At 39.1% G+C, this 20,040-nt stretch overlaps 5 protein-coding genes across 5 annotated transcripts; 2 read left to right on the top strand and 3 right to left on the bottom strand.

Annotated features, from left to right (window-relative positions):
- Positions 1-995: 995 nt before the first annotated feature.
- MELLADRAFT_35471 (uncharacterized protein) lies at positions 996-1,775 on the bottom strand (the record flags this gene model as incomplete). The annotated part of the gene is made up of 4 exons (XM_007409165.1): positions 996-1,097; positions 1,173-1,261; positions 1,332-1,485; positions 1,701-1,775. The coding sequence occupies 4 exons, from the start codon at positions 1,773-1,775 to the stop codon at positions 996-998; spliced, it is 420 nt and encodes a 139-aa protein (XP_007409227.1).
- A 3,410-nt stretch (positions 1,776-5,185) lies between these two features.
- Positions 5,186-7,430, bottom strand: MELLADRAFT_116267 (uncharacterized protein; the record flags this gene model as incomplete). The annotated part of the gene is made up of 2 exons (XM_007409164.1): positions 5,186-6,225; positions 6,307-7,430. The coding sequence occupies 2 exons, from the start codon at positions 7,090-7,092 to the stop codon at positions 5,596-5,598; spliced, it is 1,416 nt and encodes a 471-aa protein (XP_007409226.1).
- Positions 7,431-12,135: 4,705 nt separating this feature from the next.
- Positions 12,136-13,386, bottom strand: MELLADRAFT_71694 (uncharacterized protein; the record flags this gene model as incomplete). Its single annotated transcript, XM_007409163.1, has 4 exons — positions 12,136-12,509; positions 12,573-12,796; positions 12,858-12,974; positions 13,034-13,386. The coding sequence occupies 4 exons, from the start codon at positions 13,356-13,358 to the stop codon at positions 12,426-12,428; spliced, it is 750 nt and encodes a 249-aa protein (XP_007409225.1).
- A 100-nt stretch (positions 13,387-13,486) lies between these two features.
- Positions 13,487-14,378, top strand: MELLADRAFT_71693 (uncharacterized protein; the record flags this gene model as incomplete). Its single annotated transcript, XM_007409325.1, has 3 exons — positions 13,487-13,846; positions 13,916-14,270; positions 14,352-14,378. The coding sequence occupies 2 exons, from the start codon at positions 13,519-13,521 to the stop codon at positions 13,939-13,941; spliced, it is 354 nt and encodes a 117-aa protein (XP_007409387.1).
- A 746-nt stretch (positions 14,379-15,124) lies between these two features.
- Positions 15,125-15,796, top strand: MELLADRAFT_71692 (uncharacterized protein; the record flags this gene model as incomplete). The annotated part of the gene is made up of 2 exons (XM_007409326.1): positions 15,125-15,382; positions 15,461-15,796. 2 exons carry the CDS (start codon positions 15,150-15,152, stop codon positions 15,756-15,758), a joined length of 531 nt encoding a protein of 176 aa, XP_007409388.1.
- Positions 15,797-20,040: the final 4,244 nt, after the last annotated feature.

The following is a 20,040-nucleotide window of genomic DNA, read 5'->3' as shown; positions in this document are numbered from 1 at the left end:
CGCGATTTAAGTAGTCGGTCCGATTGTATTGAATACTTTTTCTGTCTAGGGCCGGATACCGCAGTGAAACGGTCTCAAGGGGGACTTAAGCATATCTTAGGGAGCCGCTCGCCGGAAATACAACGCTGTACGTTTCTTTATGTAGTTCAAAGCTTGTGCACGCGACGAGGACGCGGGGACTTCCGATGGCTGTCACTCATCACTCATGAGTCAAGTCACAGGTAGTTGATAAATTTCTTGACCCGTAAAAGTGAACCACAAAAACCGATTTCAGGTGGGGGACTCTGCTGGTCAGTGCTGGATTTGACCCTTGTCTGAAACCTATGAAAAAGCTCCTATGCAAGTCAACTGGTTGAACTGAGTTGTGGGGCAAGCGGATATGTATCCGCACTTTTACGTCAGGTCGAACTGTGAAGTCTGTAACATACACCTGAACCGCCGAGTGCATTCCTAGGGTATGTACCGTTAGGGTACAGGGTTAATGTAATTGAACCTTGGGTCCATCCTGCACATCCAGGTTTATCCAGTACATCCCCAAAAGTGCTTCTTGTGGATATATACACACGAAAGCCACTACGCAATATCTACGCGGCGTGGGCGGTGGCGGACCAGCAGTACCGTGAACGATATGGGACCCCCATCAACGAGATCTCGAAAGTGCGATGGCTAGGAATCCACACTTCTCTGTTTCAGTCAAGAGGTCCGTGAGCGAGTCGAGGATAGCACTTGTTGAAGAACGCTGGATCGATTGGCATCAAAGATTTTGTATGATATTCGTCTTTACATTGCGCGCCAAATCAAGTGACATTGCAGTGGACCTCCGCCTGTACAGCACGCAACTTTCGTGATCATCAGGATCTATCCAACCTATGTCAGGAGTGTTTTTCTGAATGTAATATTTTTATTTGAGAGCTGCGATGAGGCTGTGGAATGATCCAATGGACAAACGGAGTATCTTTAGATATATACTTTCAGAAAGGCGAGAAGAAAGCTACTTACGCTTCAAAGACCTCTACTTCGACTGCTGCTTCAGCCTTTTGAGCTTCAGTTCCGGTTGACAAAGCACGTTGGGCCTCTTGAAGTCCAGCACGGGCCGCCTGTAATCCAAGACATAGACAATGTGAGCCTGATGAGGTTTAAGCAGTTGTGACTGTTGCCATTACGAAACGAACCTCAGCTGAAAAGGCCTCCAGGGGGTATGCCTCGACTGCATTGATAGTGAGGGAGTTGTTAGGATGTACGTTTGCAAATCCACCCGAAACTGAGGATAGAAAGACTAAGCTTTAGCAATCTTGATAATGTGGTTCAAACTCGAGGGAATCTTAGTTTACCAAACCACTTCTTGGAGTCCCCTTGATTTTCAATCACTTCTACGACACCTGGCTTCAAGCTTTCGATACTAGCCACATGATTTGCCAACACACCCATGTCCCCTGATTCAGCAGCAATGTTAACCTGAGTAACACCACTAGATGAAAAGATTGTCTAGTTTTTTCAATCGGGTTTTGATGGGCCATATCGTATTTTAGTCGTACGATTCGATCGTCCCATATAGTTTGAATTTGTTTTGAATTAAATGGCACCAAGTGTAATGAAGTTGACAGTCAACAAAATGTAAGTGTCAGAAAAATCTTGGAACGAGAAAGCTAGCAAAATCATCACAAAAACCATTTCTGGGAAAGAAAAGATCCTCGGCTAACCTCATGGGGAAGGACCAATGATAATTGGAGTTTACCATCTGCCGCACTGGTGGCAGGTGCCTCTGTAGCGTACATCCGGGCTGACTTGAGGCCTAAAGTTGAAGTCCTTTGGATTCCTCGAGGGACCAATCGAGGGAGAGCTGATCGAAGAAAAGACATGATGTAAGTTGTGAGTTGTGAGTTGATGAAATGTGTTGTTTGAGGATTCAGAAGCTTGAGTTGATCGAGTCGTAAAAATCAGAAAGGAACACAAGGAAAACCCAATGAATTCACATACACCACACTTGACATACCAGTGACAGGTGGCTGTCGGGTCCGTTAGGAATCGCACCTAATCGCACATAACACTCGAACTTAACTCAAGCTCTGGCCTCTTCGACACTGCGGCATCGAGTTGTTTGATATCCCTCATGAAGGGGCGTATCAAACAGATATCTCCTATACATACGCATTCTAGGCTACCCATAGAAAGTGGATGATATCTAGAATGATACCGAGTTATGAACTCATAGTTCTTCAAATACTGATTTTAACAACACAATCTTGATTCGGTTTGGCTATCACGATGCAAATGATTCCTTCGGCTTTGGCATGTTCTGACGCAACAGGTCTCCGTGAACACAGGCAGTGATAACGAGGTGTTATGAATTATCTTAAAAGTGGCGGGCAATTCCTTTCACCATCGAGGTTTTCAGCACTGGCAATGGGTTACTCTACGAGGTCAATAACCTAGTTTCTTCTATGCGAAAGAAGATTGCACAGGAGGAATGTTGATGAAAAATTGAACTTTACAATATCTGCAAAGATAATCATCATGTGCTACTTATTCGATTGAACAAATAAGAAGTGATGCGCATCATCACTTTGAAGATAGGAATTGGTTTAGATCCCGATCAACTTTTTTCAAGGAGGATCTTTTAGAGCAAACCGAGCTATGTATCCAAGATCATAGAAACCAAATCCGATAAATCAGTTGGTCTTGCTGCTTTCAACGAGTATATCGGAATGCTACGCACATACATCATCCTGGAGAACTCTTTGGATCGTAGTCAGGAGGAAAATATCAAGTATGAGGAGCAATAAGATAGAAAGGATTTTTTCATTGCATACGCCAATACTGGTCGGCATACCCTTGGTCCTGGAAAGATCTGAAAGAGTATGCCGGTTCATGTAAAAAAACAACTACTTCCTAGATGAAAGAGATGGGGAACAGCTCTCGGTGATATACGCTCAGGTGTGATAGTGTAGTTGACTTTGCATCAATATCATTTGAAAAAAACTTGAGATCTGTTCTGTACTTCACAATGTGTGCTTGTCTATTACTTCTTCTCTTTTTCTTATTTTTTTGAATCTACTCTTCGAGTACATTCATCCTTGCTCCCTTGAGTGTTTAATATTGTCATCCGTCTCTATGTTGAACTATGTTGAACAATTTATATCTTTCTTTGAGAGTGATGTGTTGAGCATTACATAGAATTATACGATCTTGAATGATCATCACCTGATGCAATTCACATCATTGCTTTCATAGAAAGATTCGTCAGTTGAACCAAAGGGAAGAGATATCTGACTGGAGTTGGGATGTCAGTCGACGACGAGCCAGAAGGCCAACTCATGTACATTGTATACCTTCACGCTCCAGCTGATGAAAAGCTCTATCAGAATCATAACCAGCGCGTCAGCTGAATTCAATTTTGTTTGGATGCTTTCAAGGCGGTCGACTTGGCGGATCACGATTGTTCGTATCACACTTTTGTCTGTGAAGCGTGTCCCTTTCATCTGGGTTCAGCTCACGAATCAAGTGATAATCAAATGTGACAGTCATGTTAATGCTACGTTACCCTACATTTTGGAAATTTGAACTTGTTGCAATGAAGTAAAAGCACAAACTTTCAAATCCCCGTCAAAGGGACGTCACAATAAAAGAGTAATCACTATGTGAATGATTATTATCTTTGTTTTTGTTCAGCCAGCATTCTCCGTGGGAAGGACGTGATTCGACCGGTTGAACAACTGAACGATTGACGAAAACTTAGAAAGTTGGTATCTTTCTCGGTGAAGGTAGAGAAACAAAAAAACTCCCAAGATGTCGAACTTCACAGAAGCCAATCCCCACGATGATAGCCATATGATGAGGGAAGCAAGCTGCTACTTTGGTATCTTTGAATTCCTATTCACTCAGCCACTTCAAAGCATTCAAAAAGATATGTTGATATATATCTTTTGATTACAAATTAGATTGACAGATAAAAGTAAAGGAGCTCAGAGTGAGGGTATTTAAAGTACTAATTGATTCAAATATCGGCAACGACTCGATACGAATATTCAAAAAGTAAACTCCTGCTCATCATCGCAAAACAAAAACAACAAGAACACATTTCAAACGAGAGAATGGAATGCTCACCAAACAAGACATTGAGATAAGGAAATAGATCGGGGAACACGTCGCCTGCCAAGTCACAAGAGATTTGGGAAGAGTCAAAAGGATTAGATCACTCAAAATACTTAATGAGTTCGCGCTCAGAAAAGATGAATTGATGGGAAATGAAGGCAGAGATAACATACCAAGATGAAATCAAGTCGAGTTCTTCAAACTTCACCCGTTAAAAAAGGTCGAGGAGGACCAGGAAGACCGCAGTTTGAGGGACCTTCACCTAGAAGCAATTGTCAATTTAGGAAGAGTTTCAGCTGGTTTATAAAATCATGAGAAGGAAGAACTGTAGGAAAGATAACATACCTAGATCAATTTCAACAAATTCGGCTGGAAGGGGGATTGGAGCATCGAGAGGTTTTGGAAGAGGAGCTACTGGACCGAGTTCGATATCTTTCTCAGGAATAGTCGAAGGCTTCTTTGGAAGAGTGTCGTGGCGAGAGTAAAGAATATGAGAATAGAAATAAGCCCAAGGAAGAATGATGTACAACTTTTTAGCGATGAGTTTAAGGATGAACGACTCTGGAACTTTGAAACGAGAGATCTTGTGAGTGCCACAAATCAAAAAGATAACAAAGAAGAAGTTCAACGGGAAGTAAACAAAGAGGGTTTTTTGAAAACGAGGACCAAAGATCTTTTTAAAAGTTAACTTGGGGAGATTCATGGTGACAAGGAAGTTGAAGACGAGTGGGAAGGATTCAAGAGGTAGTGAAAAAAGTTTATGGAAAGGATAATTTTGTGGTGGTGGTAGAGAGTTGGGATGGAGAAGAACAGCGATCAGAGAAAGTTAGGATATTTGTACCCGATCCATACAGCTTCGAAGCTGATCCACACGTGACCTTTCTCAGAAGGGGGAGCACGTGATCATAATGTTTGCGACTTTTTTTGCTGTCATATTGATAATGCTTACTTCATATTAAATCAACCAAGCATTGGCAATCACCCTGTTGAGCGCTGCTACTGTGTATCAATCATCATCATGTCTTACTAGTCCTCAATTCGTCATAAAAACCTGTTATACATTGATGCTTGTCTATTTTAATGATTCTTGTTTATATCAATAAATCTATGCAAGTGTAGAAATACAAAAAACTTGATATATATATGCTATTCAACAAAGATATTAAATAGATAAATAATCAATAGAGATATATATGAACTTTTCGATGATGATTGAGAAAAACAAAACTAATGCAATACAAAACAAAACAAAAACAAAGATGTGGTAGTATGCTTAAGATAAAAAAACATTTCAAGAATTTTAAAACCATTCATCATGCTAATAAAACAAACAAATCACTACGAAAAAAACTTAGACTTAAAAAACGACTTTGTACAGATGCAAAACGAAAAATTGTCTTTACAAATAAGATAGATACATAAATTTTTCAAGTATGTACCAAGAAACTTCATCCAATTCGTCCGAAAAAGTTCAAACTACAACCTCCTAAATCCCTGAATAATTTACACTTCGTTGATTAATGATTTTAATCTTTGAATAATGTTTGATAAAGTAGGTCTAAGGTTGATATCAGGTTCACACATTTCTTTTATAAGTTTAATGATTTCTTCATCTACGATTTCTTCTTTATTCAAAAACCAAAGGATCGGACTGGAATCAGAATAAACCTTTGTTTGTGGTCTTGGTGTTAAAGGTGTAGATTCGAGTTCAGGTTCGATCATTTCTTCCTCTTCTTCTTCAAACGATTGAGTATGTCCAACAAGTTCAGCAATAGCACTCTGACTGAGTTGTTTCTTTCTTCCAAATTGGATCTTTTCTCCTAATCCTTCTCCAATACAATCTAGCCTATTTCTACATTCGTTTTCCCAAAACCCACCTCTGCTTACCATCAACATCATTTCAACTGGTCTTTTGATATTCGAATATGGTTCTCGTCCAGTAAGTGAATACCATAATGTTAATGCTAATGAAAAGATATCAGATCCTTTTCTGATCTTGCCTCCTTCTGGTGAAATTAATTCAGGTGCTGAATATGATAATGTTCCAATATATCCTTCGTGATCTTCTGATTCTCCTTCCATGACTATTGCTCGATTAAAGTCTGCTAATTTAATCTCACATTTATTAGTTAACTACAAAATCCAAATGAAGTTTGTGAGTATGACATTTTCTTGAATAGTTGATAACGTGATGCAAATATATATTCAACTTACGAGTACATTGTGCGGTTTTAGATCACCAACAAGAACTTGATGATCATGACACCACTGAACAGCCGTAGCAAGTTCAATAGCCCATTTGATCCAGAGCTTTCTTCCCATCTTTTTTCGATTGGATTGATCAGCCACAAATTCAAAAAGTGTACCACCCGAGCAATATTCAAGTAAGAGTGTCAGTCTAGATTTCGAGAGTTTTGTTTCAGATGCTAAGGCTTCATCAACTAATCCAATAAATCCAACGATATGAGGTCCAGATTTAAGTCTAGTAAGTATATTTGCTTCGGTGATCGCTGTTGCTTCTTCACCAATCTCAGTTCTTTTAGCAGCGCATAAAGACCAAGTTGATTTGTTGGTTGATGAGAAAGCTGCTGCATAAACAGTTGCATGTCTACCATTTCCAAGTAGATAAGTTGGTGTAGGAAAAAGTTTTAAGCGTAATCCAGAGGAGAGCATAGCTTGGTTGGTATGTAAAGGCGGTGAATCAGGAATCACAGTGGGTAGGCTTTCAGGTAAAACAAGAGGTCGATTGAAAGGTACGTTTGGAGCCGGTACATTCCAAGAGACTCCAAAGATGTCATTTTTAGATGAACTCTTGTTGATAGGCTGATAAGATGGCTTAGGCTTGATCAATGGAGAATCTGGAGGTGAGGTGAATGATAAATGATGAAATCCGTGATGAGGTTTATAATTGTCTTCGAATGAGGAGCGAGGAGAGTTAGAGGCTGATCCCATGGAGCTGAAAGACGAATCAGATGAATCTTGTAGTAGTGAAAATGACATTGTAAAAGTTGAACTTGAGGATGAAGATGTCAAAAGCGAGAGAAAGAAGATGGGCAAAAAAGAGGGGTGTAGAATGTATGCAGTCTTATTTAAGTTAGTCTTGTTATGACTTGATGAGACTCTGCAGGATGTTGTTGAAACAGTTTACGTAAATATATATTGAGGGGACAAATAGTCTGATCGAAGTGAAATTGTTTGAGCCGCGAGGAGAACCGAAAAACTCAAGAGTCTCTACTTTGTGGCTGTACTATCCAAGAGGGTGTGTTTGATTGATGAGGAGAAAGTTCACAATCACACTCGGGAGACGAGAGAGTTAACGTGTATGTACTATACGCTGGACACAGCTAGAGACTACTGATGAAATTGTTATAAGAACAGACAAGTTTGAGGGTGGGGTTTAATGTTCTATGGATGAAACGTGCAAAGAAATAAGAATTCATTGAAACCATTTTCAATCGAATTTGAGAACATAGATGTGGATGGATGAGGGATTATTATGACTCACATCACTTGTCAACTAAGGACGTCAAACCAACCAATATTTCAAGATTGTGATCAGATTTAGTATGTTTCAATGCCCTCTTGTCGATCCCCACGGCTTGACGAATTGGCTGGTGGAACGGAACTTGAAGCTTAGGATAGGAATAGACTCGTATATGAAGTAAGGATACGATTCGGAAGTTTTATATATACGGCTGAGGAAGGAGTTAAGAAGAATTAATAAGGCATGGACATTGTGAATGAAGTCAAACTGTCAAAGTTTGGAAATTATCGCAAAAAATGTAGAATCCAATAACTTATCATCATTGAAATAAAGGAAAACAAACCCACTTTTGTAAAAGAGAGATATCCCAATCGTAATGGGATTAGAATTGGTAGTGGATGCCAGGTGAGTGATGAAAGTTGGTAGTATAGCTTGAGATTGAAATTGAAAATGCTCAGTCGTTAAATAATGAATTATCTAAGCAAAAGTGAAGATTCAGATGTTTTCAAAAAAAACTTTCTAGTTTTGCTTCAGGGAAAACTTCAAAGTTATTCGAAGCGACTTTTGTATGTCAGCCTTTCCGAGAGAGCGAAAGGGAAAGTAAATCGATTCGAATGTTTTTTGTAAAAAAAGAGCTTACAATTCGATCTGTGGTGTAGTATTTTATCTTTGTCAAACTTGTTGAAATCACTCAAATCCTTATCATGGGTAAATCGTTATCACTGAAGATCCAAAATCTTGAAATGATTTCTTATCTAAATACGGTTTATCTTTATAATCTTATCTAATCAAGAAGTGGTCAATATCAATTGATATATATATCTTTGATTGAATTTATCGATAATAACTTTTTGTAAAGTGTGAAAAGAAAGAAAACGATCGATTGATAAGATTCGTAGTCTTCTAAGAGTGATCAAGACTTTTGCTTCGTGTTTGTTTGTTTTGGCGATTTTAAAACCAATTTGGATGTACAAAAAGTTGGATGTGTTCTTTGTATGTTTTCCTCGTCAACTGTTCTTTGATGTGATGGAGCTCAAGGGAATTGAAAATGAAAAGGTTCATCATAGGGAGCGAGAGTGCTCTTGAGAATACAAATCGATGGTTTAGTAAATAAATGAAGACTCTCACACTTGAATTGACTAATAATAATAGCACAGCCTCCGAGTCCAACTGCTCTCATCATCGTAAGAGATCCTTAAAGTGGGGAAGCGCTTGTACAAATAAAAGGCTAAAAATGTGAAATAGCCAAGCATTTTAACATCAGAAGTTCAACTGATGAAGACCCTTGATATTTCTCTTCAGGGACTCTCACCTGATCTCAAATGATCACCATGTGATGAGGACTGATGAGGATATCTGGGTGGATGTCAAAGTTGGATGAATAGTTTTTCAAAAGCAGCTCGCTGGACCCGGAGGTGATAGTGCGCGCCCTATCACAGACGCCATGCGGGCACGCCGGTGACCCAGACCGCCCGGGTACCCGTGGTTTTTTTGTCCAATCATTTTTAATCTTTTTCTTTCAACATAGGCTCAGTCTTTTGGATGTTCAGGTAGGCCCACATACAGCCTGTCTGAGAATGAATGTTTTTTTTGAAAAGCACATCATGGTGCAAAATCTGGTTTTGTTTTTGATCAAGTTTTGTTTGTCTGCTGAATTTGTGCATACAGAGAATCCAAAGCCTGTCAAAACACTTTTTGGTTGGTTTTGACCACTATGGCAACTCTTTGAAAAAAGTGGTCAATCATTCTCAGTATGGCTGTAGCCTCTAGAGAACTTATGATACACATACAATGGCAACAAATGGTCAAAATCATTGCATTTTTAGCACATTTTTACGCCTATAAAGCATTCAAGATGTGTCCTGGTTGGCCCGGAGTGGTTTTTGAAATCCCTTGGGTCCACACAAGGACAGATTTGGCACTGTGACCAGCCCTGAACTTTAGGGTTGGGTCACAGCAACATGGCCACTATACTATACTATACCATACCAGTATAGCACTATACCTGGTATATCACCTCACATACAACTCCTTACAATTAATCAGATGATCAATAACAACATGACCAATCAATCAACCTGATGAGATTGTCCCCATCAAGCCCCTCACCAACATACCCACAACAGTGTACGTATGTACAATAGTATTAGGTATGAAAATGTTTGCAATTGTGTTCTTGTGTTTGACCAAAGTGTGATTGAAGAAAATATTCTTTTAGGTCAAAAAAGCAGCCAGCAACAAGAAAAAGAGAAAATACAAGTTTTGACAAGATTCCCTGGTGTCTGAATTCATGTAAAGAGTGAAATCATGTAGACTGAACATTGTAGATGGTATAGAGATCACACAGCAAACATCATTTTCCTGATTTCTTTCTATTGATAGTTGTTAATGTAAGATGACTGTATTGGCATCAAGAATAAATGGAAACTCACAGGGTTTGCCCCTTATCAGCATTACAAAATAGATGAAATCAAACTTGTTATTTCATTTTTGATAGCTGTTCTATCATTGTGCTCTAACAAGAAAAATAAGCTCTGATACTGTTGATTTCAAGTATTTCAATGGAGATCAAAATGATTTGCACACTTGTTAGTAGTACAAATGAGATAGGGCCAGACATGTTCTTGACCAAGGTGTAAGTTGAGAGTGATGACCTGAAGGAGCTGAAAAATAGTCAATGGAATTCAATCAGCAAAATTGCCTTGATTTTCTTTATTGATTATGCTTCTTTTGATTTTGAATCTAATATTACTTTTGAGCTTGATTCCTTGGTCAATTCTTCTGATTTTGTGTTGAAATTAAGTCTGAAATCAAGTCTTGATTTCAATCTGATTTGATTAATGGGTCCATCTTGATTTTCTTTTTATCTTGATGATGTCTTGTTCTTATTGCCAAAGAAGACAAGATTGAAACAACTGGTTACTCAAGAATTTATGTAGGATGAAAGGATTCAAGTGGCTTGATTCTGATTTTGATTGTTGAGCTTTTCTTGGAGTTGTATCTGCAACTGGTTCAATGATTGATAGTATCATGGGTGCTTTTTCCTCTTGACATACTCAATACTATACTTTCAAAGTATAGTATTGAAAGCTCAGTACTATACTACAGTGTCACAATACTGTATAGCATAGTGGCTGTGTTGCTCTGTTTGACATTGATCAAAGCTGTGCAAAGCAAGCAGCTGTCCCAGAATAGATGAGCAGTCATTGAAAGACACCCTATTAAGTTTACAGATTAAGTCAGTGTACTGTTGACTTTGCCACACCAAGCCCACTGATGAATATGGAGTTTTGTTGGGTTGCCATTTCATGTCCAAACAGCAGTCTTGATGGGGCAAAACATCAGACGGTTTGTGGGCAATATTACCAGCCAAGAGAGACCAAGATAGTTTTGGTGTGATATTGACACAGCTATACCAATACAAACCAATCAAGCTATAATTTGAACCTAGCATTCTGTTTGATGGCAGATCTCTTTTTGAAGGACTTTTGGGGAGACCAGCATGCTTGGCAAATTTCCTCTGAACAACCTCACATCCATCAAAGTACAACCCCCATACACATCTCATTGGGGATACAAGGTGGATTGACTGATAGGTGGTTGAATGCACCTTCTGCCTTGACATATTTGCAATTTTTAACAATGAAGATTGCAATTGCATAGTTTCAAACATCCCTGTCTGCCACTGACCAATCAAAGGTCCATTGTGTGATGCCACGAGTTTTCAAATCCATGTGGCAACATTTTGAATATATGTAGTGATTCATCTGGAACTCCTTCAGCAACAGTTATTGGGTTGGTTGAAAAAACACATCAATCAGACATAATCTGAGCTTGACTGACAGGTTGGAGTTGGCATCACTCATCTGGAGTATACCCCAGAGCTTTTACTTGGCTTATCATATCTGAGTAAGAGCATTGTGAAGGAAGAATGCAATTGAGCCATTGATCAACATATTGCCTCAGTTGAATGCAGGTCGGTGTTCAGCCACTGCCAGCATTAAAGAGCTTCCTTGGTGGGACCAAGCTGGATAAGCAAATCACATACAATACATTCTGTAACTTTGTTCAGATTGAATCAGTGTTTCAAAAAATTGACTACATATATCACAGTGGCTACTTGGTAAGTATTCATTGCGCTCTTTGACAGTAACAGCAGGGGAATGTGGTCCCTGGGACTCATGTTCTCATTAATGCTGGTAGTGAGTACTTTCAAAGAGGTCACTGCTGACTCTATCTTCCAATGATGAGATGCCCAAGCTTCTTAAAAAAGAAGTAAGAAAAGGCTATTGAGTAAATTGCATACCAAGACTCAACTGGAAAGAAATTTTGGACTGGCACATTGACAATGGTATAAGCCTTTTCAAGATTGAGGGTTTTTTTGTGCAAGTAAGACAATCTTGCTATCAATCTTGGTAACTACCTTATGCAAACAAGGGATCTAGGATGGCGCAAAAGATCTTTCAAGTGTGTCATAATGAAACAATTTACTACAAGTACGTCACCATATCCTAACGGTTGAATAGGGACTGAAGGAAGATCACGTAGATCCGTTGTTTCCAAATTTAACCGCTGAGCAGAAAGATGATTGCTAACTTTTTTACAATTACAAAGGGGTGCTGAGATTTACAAAGGGATGCTGGTATTTCAATGAAGAGTAACAAAGAAAGTGAATAATTTTTTTCCTTTTTGTCCAAACGTCTCCGTGCGTGCATTTCGGTGAGTCATAGGAAAAGGAAGGCTGTGCAAGCTTTGTGAAATCCACTATAAAACATCACACTCGAAAAGATATTCTGTTTATCGTTAAATTCCAGTCTCCATCGTTAAACTTTCATAAATCGAGATAGGTTTAGAGATTTGTTCCAAGTTGAAGTTGAACCGGATAAACACCACGTAAAGCGTTGAAACAAATCACATCCCATGTTCCCGAAGCCTGCCAAACATATCAGCTTTCCAATCCAGTCACTCATCATAAGTTGTGAAGTCAAATACTAACCAATTCAGAAATCATGATGATACCCTCTTGTATTTCACCTTTTTCTAACAGTTCTTCACGTTTCACACCAGGTAACAATCCACAAGAAGTAGCAGGAGTAATCCATGTTTGACTATCCGGTCTTTTAACTGCTACATTTGCAATAGTAGATTCGGTAAGTTGACCATCTGAATTATACATTAAAACATCAAATGGCTGTTTTCCATCGTTCACCAAACTGACATCTATGCGAAAAGAGAAAAAATGAGATTGATTCAAAACAAAAGAAATTGAGAGGAGACGGACGATGACGTGATCGGACTGAATCATATAGATCTCTTTGAGTTGTCTTGAAAAGCAAAAATGGAGTTTCATACTTGGTAGGTTGATCATCAATCACTGAGATTGGAAGTTGAGAATGTCCTACAGAAAAATAATGTCAGACGAGCAATAGAAAGCTGATCTAGACGTTATAAACTAACTGCTTTGAGTGATAAAAGGTGAAGAAATGATCGTGACTTGATTGTCCGGTCCAACGGTCACACGTAGTCTAAGAGCTATTGGACCTTGAGCGACGGTCAATATCTTATTCTGGATCAAATGGGGTTCGCATGGTTCATGAGTTGCACACCAAGATTGAGGTAATTGGATTGCAAGGGACTGATGAGCATTTCTTAAACGATTCAAATGTCGTTCAAGAAGTGGTAAGGATGGATCTTGATTTGGATCATAGAGCATAGTAGTGAGTAGTTCGAATGGAACTGTTGATGATGATGATTGCTGAGCTGAATTCTTATTATCAGTCATGGTAATGGTACTAAATACTACGATGGTGATGATGATGATGAGGATGAATTGAAACTTGAAAGTCTATTACATAAACTTGAACTTGAATTAGATTCAGTTTCTTTACCACAAGCTGACCATCGATTGGAATTTGGTAAACTCGGTCTACGAACTGCTCAGCATGTCTTCTCATTCTCATTCTCATTCTCAACTTAAATCACATCAACAATCTTCATCATCATCACAACTTCAATCTGATTTGACTTCATCAACTAATAGTAACACTACCTCACCCTCTCAACCACAACCATTACCACCTAAACCAACTCGATCTCAATTAAAGAATCAATCAAGAGTTCTAGATTCATTCTTACCTTCATCTCAGAAAGTCAACATAGCTCAATTTGCAAAACAAACTTATCAACTTATAAAACCTTCAAAAGATTTCGACCTTAATGATTGGTCAACCGATTTACCTTCAAATCAACTTGACTCACTCGTTCGATCTTGTAGGTCGGTTACTCACTAGCAATCCTTTCTTACTATAATCTCACTCAAGCTTACCATTTCGAATTCAGTCTTCTCGATCTCACCACTCCATTGATTCCTATCTACAAGGATTCTAATCTGATATCAGAACTACGTGATCATCAACATGAATTAGCAACTCCTTATGGTTCTTTACACGCTCTTCATACTCTCGATCAATCATCTCGACCAGAAGATGCAGAAGACTCTATCCCAGTTCACGATACTCAACCTGATCCAAGACCTACTAAACGTCCTAGATTTCTAGAACAAACGCCTACTCCATATCTGGCTAATATCTTGGAGAATCGTCGACAAAACTCATTTTCTTCCGCTCAAACTTCTACATCGGACATTCCAGTCACTCCTCTCAACCCACCCGATTATCTTGATCCCACACTCTTTGTAAGTCTTCTTCTAATTACGTTTTCTTTTTCACTGTATGTTTAAAGCTAAGCAAAGTTATTACTTATGCCAACAATCTAGTCTCGACCTACTACATCACTTTCTACAATCGCAAATACGTCATATCAAAAACCAACTGAACAAACTGCATTCGCTAAACCGAAACGGATTCGAAAAAAAGCAGCAGGTCCACGTGTACCAATTGAAGAGAAACCCGATCAAATCAAACAATTGATTGGTAGACTTGAAGCCACTGAATTACGTACACTCAAACAAAGTTATGATGGGATGAATTTTGTCAAAGCAGTTGGAAGATCGGATTGGAATACATCCACTCAACCGGTTTGTCTTTTTCTCTGGATCATGTCTTTCATCGCTTAAATTCCATCTTTATGTTCAATCGTTAGATCTTTTCCACATTACCAACTGCGAGAGTCAAAGAGTTGAATGAATTGGCCATCAAAAGACCCTCGCAACCTGCTGTACTCCTTACCATCACGTTTCATCCTCTTGCAAGATCAATCGATCGTGCTACATCTACTATAACCGAACGCGAGACCAAGGCAATTGCACCCCGTCAACAAACTATTCATATTCTCTCGACTCAAACTCTCGCTGAACTCAAAGACTCTGTAGTTTGTGCGGCTGATTATATTCCTAGACATGATGGTACGAGTTGGTTGAATGAGAAATGGGATGCCGGTTGTGTGTTGGCTTTAGAAGGGGTTTGTTATCCTGATCGAAGAGGACTTGGAGTAGCAGGTAAATCAGACTATGGCGAGTAAGTTCTCGAAACTATTTTGTCCAATTTTCTCTCTTTGATGTGATACTAAGGGTTCAATCATCAAATTCAGATTACTTCAGCGATTAACCAAGTCAATGGCGCCAGGTGGACCTGAAATTGTAGACCAAGAGCCTAAAGAAGATGAAAGCTCAAGTGATATTCAAGTTAATCGATCCCAATCTCATTCAAGTTCACGTCCGCAATTGATATTATCTTCAACTGGAATGGAATCTGTACGATTTGAAGAATTAGAGTTACAAATTGGAGAACCTTATTGGATGCTACATCAAGGTAATTGTGAACATATCTTTACAGTAGATGACATAAGGTAAGTCAGAAACCGCTTTTGAGAATATATTTATTATTTGTTCTGATGAATTACTAAAATTTTGTCTTTGAAAAATAGAGCTGTACATCCAACAGATCCAAATTTACCAAAAGTTCCTAATGGAAATATCTTACCTACCATCATCGAAGGATGTTATCCAATCACTACCTTTCTATCCCGATTAACTTCACCCAAGTGTAGAGTATGTGATCGAGATCCAGCAAAACTGGTGATCATGAATGATGAATTAGTAGATGAATCACCTTGTTTTGTTTGTGAAAGATGTTTTGAATTGTTACATGGTCATGAAACTGGATTTAGGATTGGGAAAGTGGCAGGTAGAGAATGGTGGGTTGTACCTTTGTTAGGATCTTGATTATGTTTTTGAAAGGTTGGGAGGCGTTTGGGGTTGGTTTAATGAGATTTGTTTTCATGCAGAAGTTTATCATGAGAGAGATTGATTGAGGCTAAGTCTTGGTTAACAATGATGGGATTACCCAGTGATATGGTGATGCTTAATTTGATATGGTGTAAGTAAATCATCTTACATATCAAGTTTCAATCATTAGTCTCTTTCACATTCAGCTCATGATAAGAGATGAGTGCACTGAAAGTGACCCAGTCTTAGTCAGTCACTCCCTCACAGGACTTCAAGGTTGGTAATCTTCTGCTTACACATTTCACCACATGATTTACATTGGTTTGTAAACTAAACCAGAGTTTCAAAAAAGTCAAAGTTAGTAGAAATTTATGCACATATTTCAACCTTCACAAATGGCCATCCAGGATCCCCCTCTGCTGGCTCTGACAACACCACATCCGCCACGCGAAATAATGGATCTTGTGGCAAAAGCACAATTTCTTTGAAATATTGAGAGCTACGCAATAGTTTGACACATTACACAGATGTTGTGAATCTTGTGCAGTATTGCAAAAATACAGAGGGAAAAACTACAAGACAAACTGGTATGGTATGTAGAGGATGAAATTGATAAGGGTTTTAAGAAAGATGAAACAATGTAGAACAAGAGATTCCTTTTGTTGTTTTTTGGCTACAATGTCAATATAGACTTGAGGAGCCTCTACTGCTTCTGAAAAATACAAAGGGAAATCCTAAAACACAAACTGGTATGGTATGTAGAGGATGAGATTGATAAGAATTTCCAGAAAGAAATAAAACAATGTCAAACAAGAGATTCCTTTTGTTTTTTGGCTACAACGTCAATATAGACTTGAGGAGCCTTTACTGCTTCTGCAAAATTGCCATCTGGTATCATCCCTTCCTTCAGCCATGCTCAAGATCCTACTAGCCACTCCATAGTCTTAGGGATCATCCAACCTGGTGAAGGGGTGCAAACATTGGCAACTGCCAAAAACGTTTGCTCACAAGCTCATGATGTATCAGAATCAGACACCAACAGGTAATCACAGGAAAGCTGGAAAAGAAGTGGGAATTGATGTTGATGTTCCTGTCAAGAACCAAGGTTAGCATGGTCAAGTGCAAATCCAAGCAAAATTGAAATGAAACAAACCTTCAACCAATCAAGTGGGATTTTATCCTTCTTCATTGGACATTTCCCTTGCAAATAGTCTTCAGGCTTGGAATCAGATGCTTTGTTATTACCAAATCTTGAAACTCCAAAGATGTTGAATAAACCAGGTTTGTTAGAAGTAGTGTGACTTTCAGGAGTTGGGGTCAGCTCTTGCTGCTCAGACGATTCCAGAAAATTGTTGAAAGCAGTCTTGATAGTCAAATTAACAGCACAATTGTGATCAGGATAATGTATTGCAAAGAAATTTCCTTGAAATTGAGGGATCAGGATTGTGGCTCAAACTATGCTTTTGAAGTCAACAGCTCTGTAACAGTACTTGGTGAGCCACATGATCATCTTGTTGATTGATTTTTTGAGGCTTGAATGACCCAATTGATTGGCTTGAAAAACTTTGTGGTCAGATATGACACATTTGTAGAACAATATATCTGGCAGTGGTAGGTCCATTTCCCTTGACTCAAGCTGTTGCATCTACAAAGGTCTACCAACATATGTGAAAGGTTAGTTTGTTATTAGAGTCCATGTATTTCAACAAAAATAATGCTTACCCTTTTGGTAACCTTCCTGCAGGGTGCATACCTGTAGATCTGCAGGTATAACATGTTGACCTCAGGTGTGTCCCAGTGCAAGGTGCTTTTTGGTGCAGACAAATCAAAGTCAACTTGACCTCATAACTCATGGATTTGGAGGTGACAAAATATACCTTGTCCCTTGATTTGGGCTTGTTCTGCTTCCCCTCCACTCACAAGCCAACACGTCTCCCATGACCCAAGACACATCCTTATGTGTCCATATCAGGTTTTTTATTGAAGATCATCATATGATTCATACCTCTGTAAACTTGTTCTGGCAATGGATGAGGTTCTGTGCAAGTATTTCACATGGATTTTGATCATGGTTACGAAGTCAATCATATCATCCTGCTTACCACCAGCCCACTTAACAGGACTTGGGCAGATTCTCCCTTTTTTGAGGGCATATCGAGGACATCACAAAGTACAGGTTAATGGTTTATCTCAGTCCAAGTGTTCCAGTGTAGGTTATTTCACCTTTCTCAAAGCTGATGTTCCCTTTATATTACATATACTTCCATACCATATAATCCAAACATGAAGATGATGGAGCAGAACCCTTGCAGGTCTAGAAAAATAGAAAGGTCAACCTGAAGATCTGAGCAAGACATCAAATCTCAGTGGTCAACAAATTGGGCAGGCAGAATCTCAAAGCTCATCCACAGTTGCTGGACCAAAAACTCAAATCTCAAGTGTACACCTCATGTTTTGGGGTAAACCTCCAGGTCAAAGGATTTTGAACGGCCTATTCAACAAATTTGCAAGCAAGACTGCAGTGCAGGTTGTGCTTGGGATTCCAATCAAAATCTGCTGGAGTTTCCTCAAATTTGTGACATCTCTTAGTCAAGGAAAACTAGCTAAAGAAATTATGTCTTGGGGTATGCCTGCTGGTGCTTTGAATTTTTTTACACATCTGTGCCAGTATCTATCATACTCTATCATAGTCTTCCATGCTCTTTCATCCTCACCTTATTCAATCCACTTAACTCATCTTTGTCTCACAATTCTTGGAGATTGAATACTCAAAAGAAGCATAACTGACACTCGCTCTTTGTTCAAACATCATAAACTTTGGGTCAGAATTGAGGTGTATTGCCAGACTTCATACATCACCTCCATGATATTGCAAACTGTATTCCCCTGTTGAACCAGACCTAAAAAAAACTGGTACATAAATACCTCTGAAGGTTATGACAGGCATTCCTGGTAGAGTTACTCAAGTCACCCCAGGTGACCCAAGTATATGGAATGGAGTGGGAGCAAGAGAGCAATAAGGATAACTGGAGCTTAGGTGCAAACTGCAGGAACAGTTTGTGCAGAAGAGAGTGGAAGAGATTCTAGAAGATGAGAAGAATTTCTACACTGTTCAATAATTTCCTTATTACACAATCTCACAATACCTTTCAGCTCATAAAAGTCTCAAGATTTTTTGATTTGTAAAATGGCATATCAGTTCACTCAATCTTGTTAAATTCACCAGATAATGTAACTCAAAAAAGAGGACCCTAAAAAGAAAAGAAATGACAGAACAAAATCAAAGAGAGCTATTCCCATAAAACAATGATGCAAAACAGAAACTCAGAGTGTTTGTTACGGCAAATTAAATTCCAGCAGACCAGCAAAAAAGACCTAACAGACCACCAGCACCAGCACCAGGAACACAGGCACAGCAAAAGCCAAAGAAGAAAGACATGCTTCCTGAAGGCCAACCACCTCATCCTCCAGCTCAAACACAACCTTGTAATTATGAAATCAAACTCAAGTTGAAACTAGGGATGGAAAACCTAGAACATATTACAGAAGAGAAGCCTATGTCACTGGTGTCTTCCGAGTGTCTCAGGATTCCTCTACAGCATTACTTTTCTTTTCTGGGTGGAAAAGATCATATTTTCTGTAGTGATTAAAGCCTGTGGTTTGGAATTTTCATGCTGTACCATAACTTGGGGTGACTACAATGCCCAGGCACTTGAAGGGTTTGGATCCAATACCTTTGTTGTCAAGACATTCCCAAGAGTATCTCTAGATCTATTGTTTCATCCTCTTCAATCTCTACCAAGTACAAAGGTTCCACTCCCCTTTCCACCTCTTCCAACCAACCCAGGAAGAAACCATCCAAAAAATGGGATATGCTTGGTGTTCTCAAGATTGATCAAGTATGCTTTGGTTGGAAGTGTTGTAAATGCACTCCCAAGTTGGGTCTACCCTGTAATTGGGTGCACAACATCTGTGATGGCTTGGATGTATGGAAAATCTTTGAGGAAGCAAACACAACTGAAGAAATTGGTTCTTGCCTTGCACTTTTCAAAGCTCTTAGAGAATCTGCTGTTCCCTACCATTGCCCTCTGATCAAATGGGGGAGGATCAAGGCTTGATTGTCATGGGCACTCAACATATTTCCCTCGGCTGAGCAGCACTAAAAGTAATGCAGCGACCGGACCTAACCCGGAAAAATGAAAATGGCCCGGGGCCCATTCCTTTTTTGGCCGGGTCAACCCGGTCCAGTAGCCCCAATTTTTTTCAAATTCAAAAAAAT

This window comes from Melampsora larici-populina, assembly GCF_000204055.1.
Source record: "Melampsora larici-populina 98AG31 unplaced genomic scaffold MELLAscaffold_15, whole genome shotgun sequence".
NCBI lineage: Eukaryota > Fungi > Basidiomycota > Pucciniomycetes > Pucciniales > Melampsoraceae > Melampsora > Melampsora laricis-populina.
This window is presented reverse-complemented; position numbering and strand designations above follow the sequence as displayed.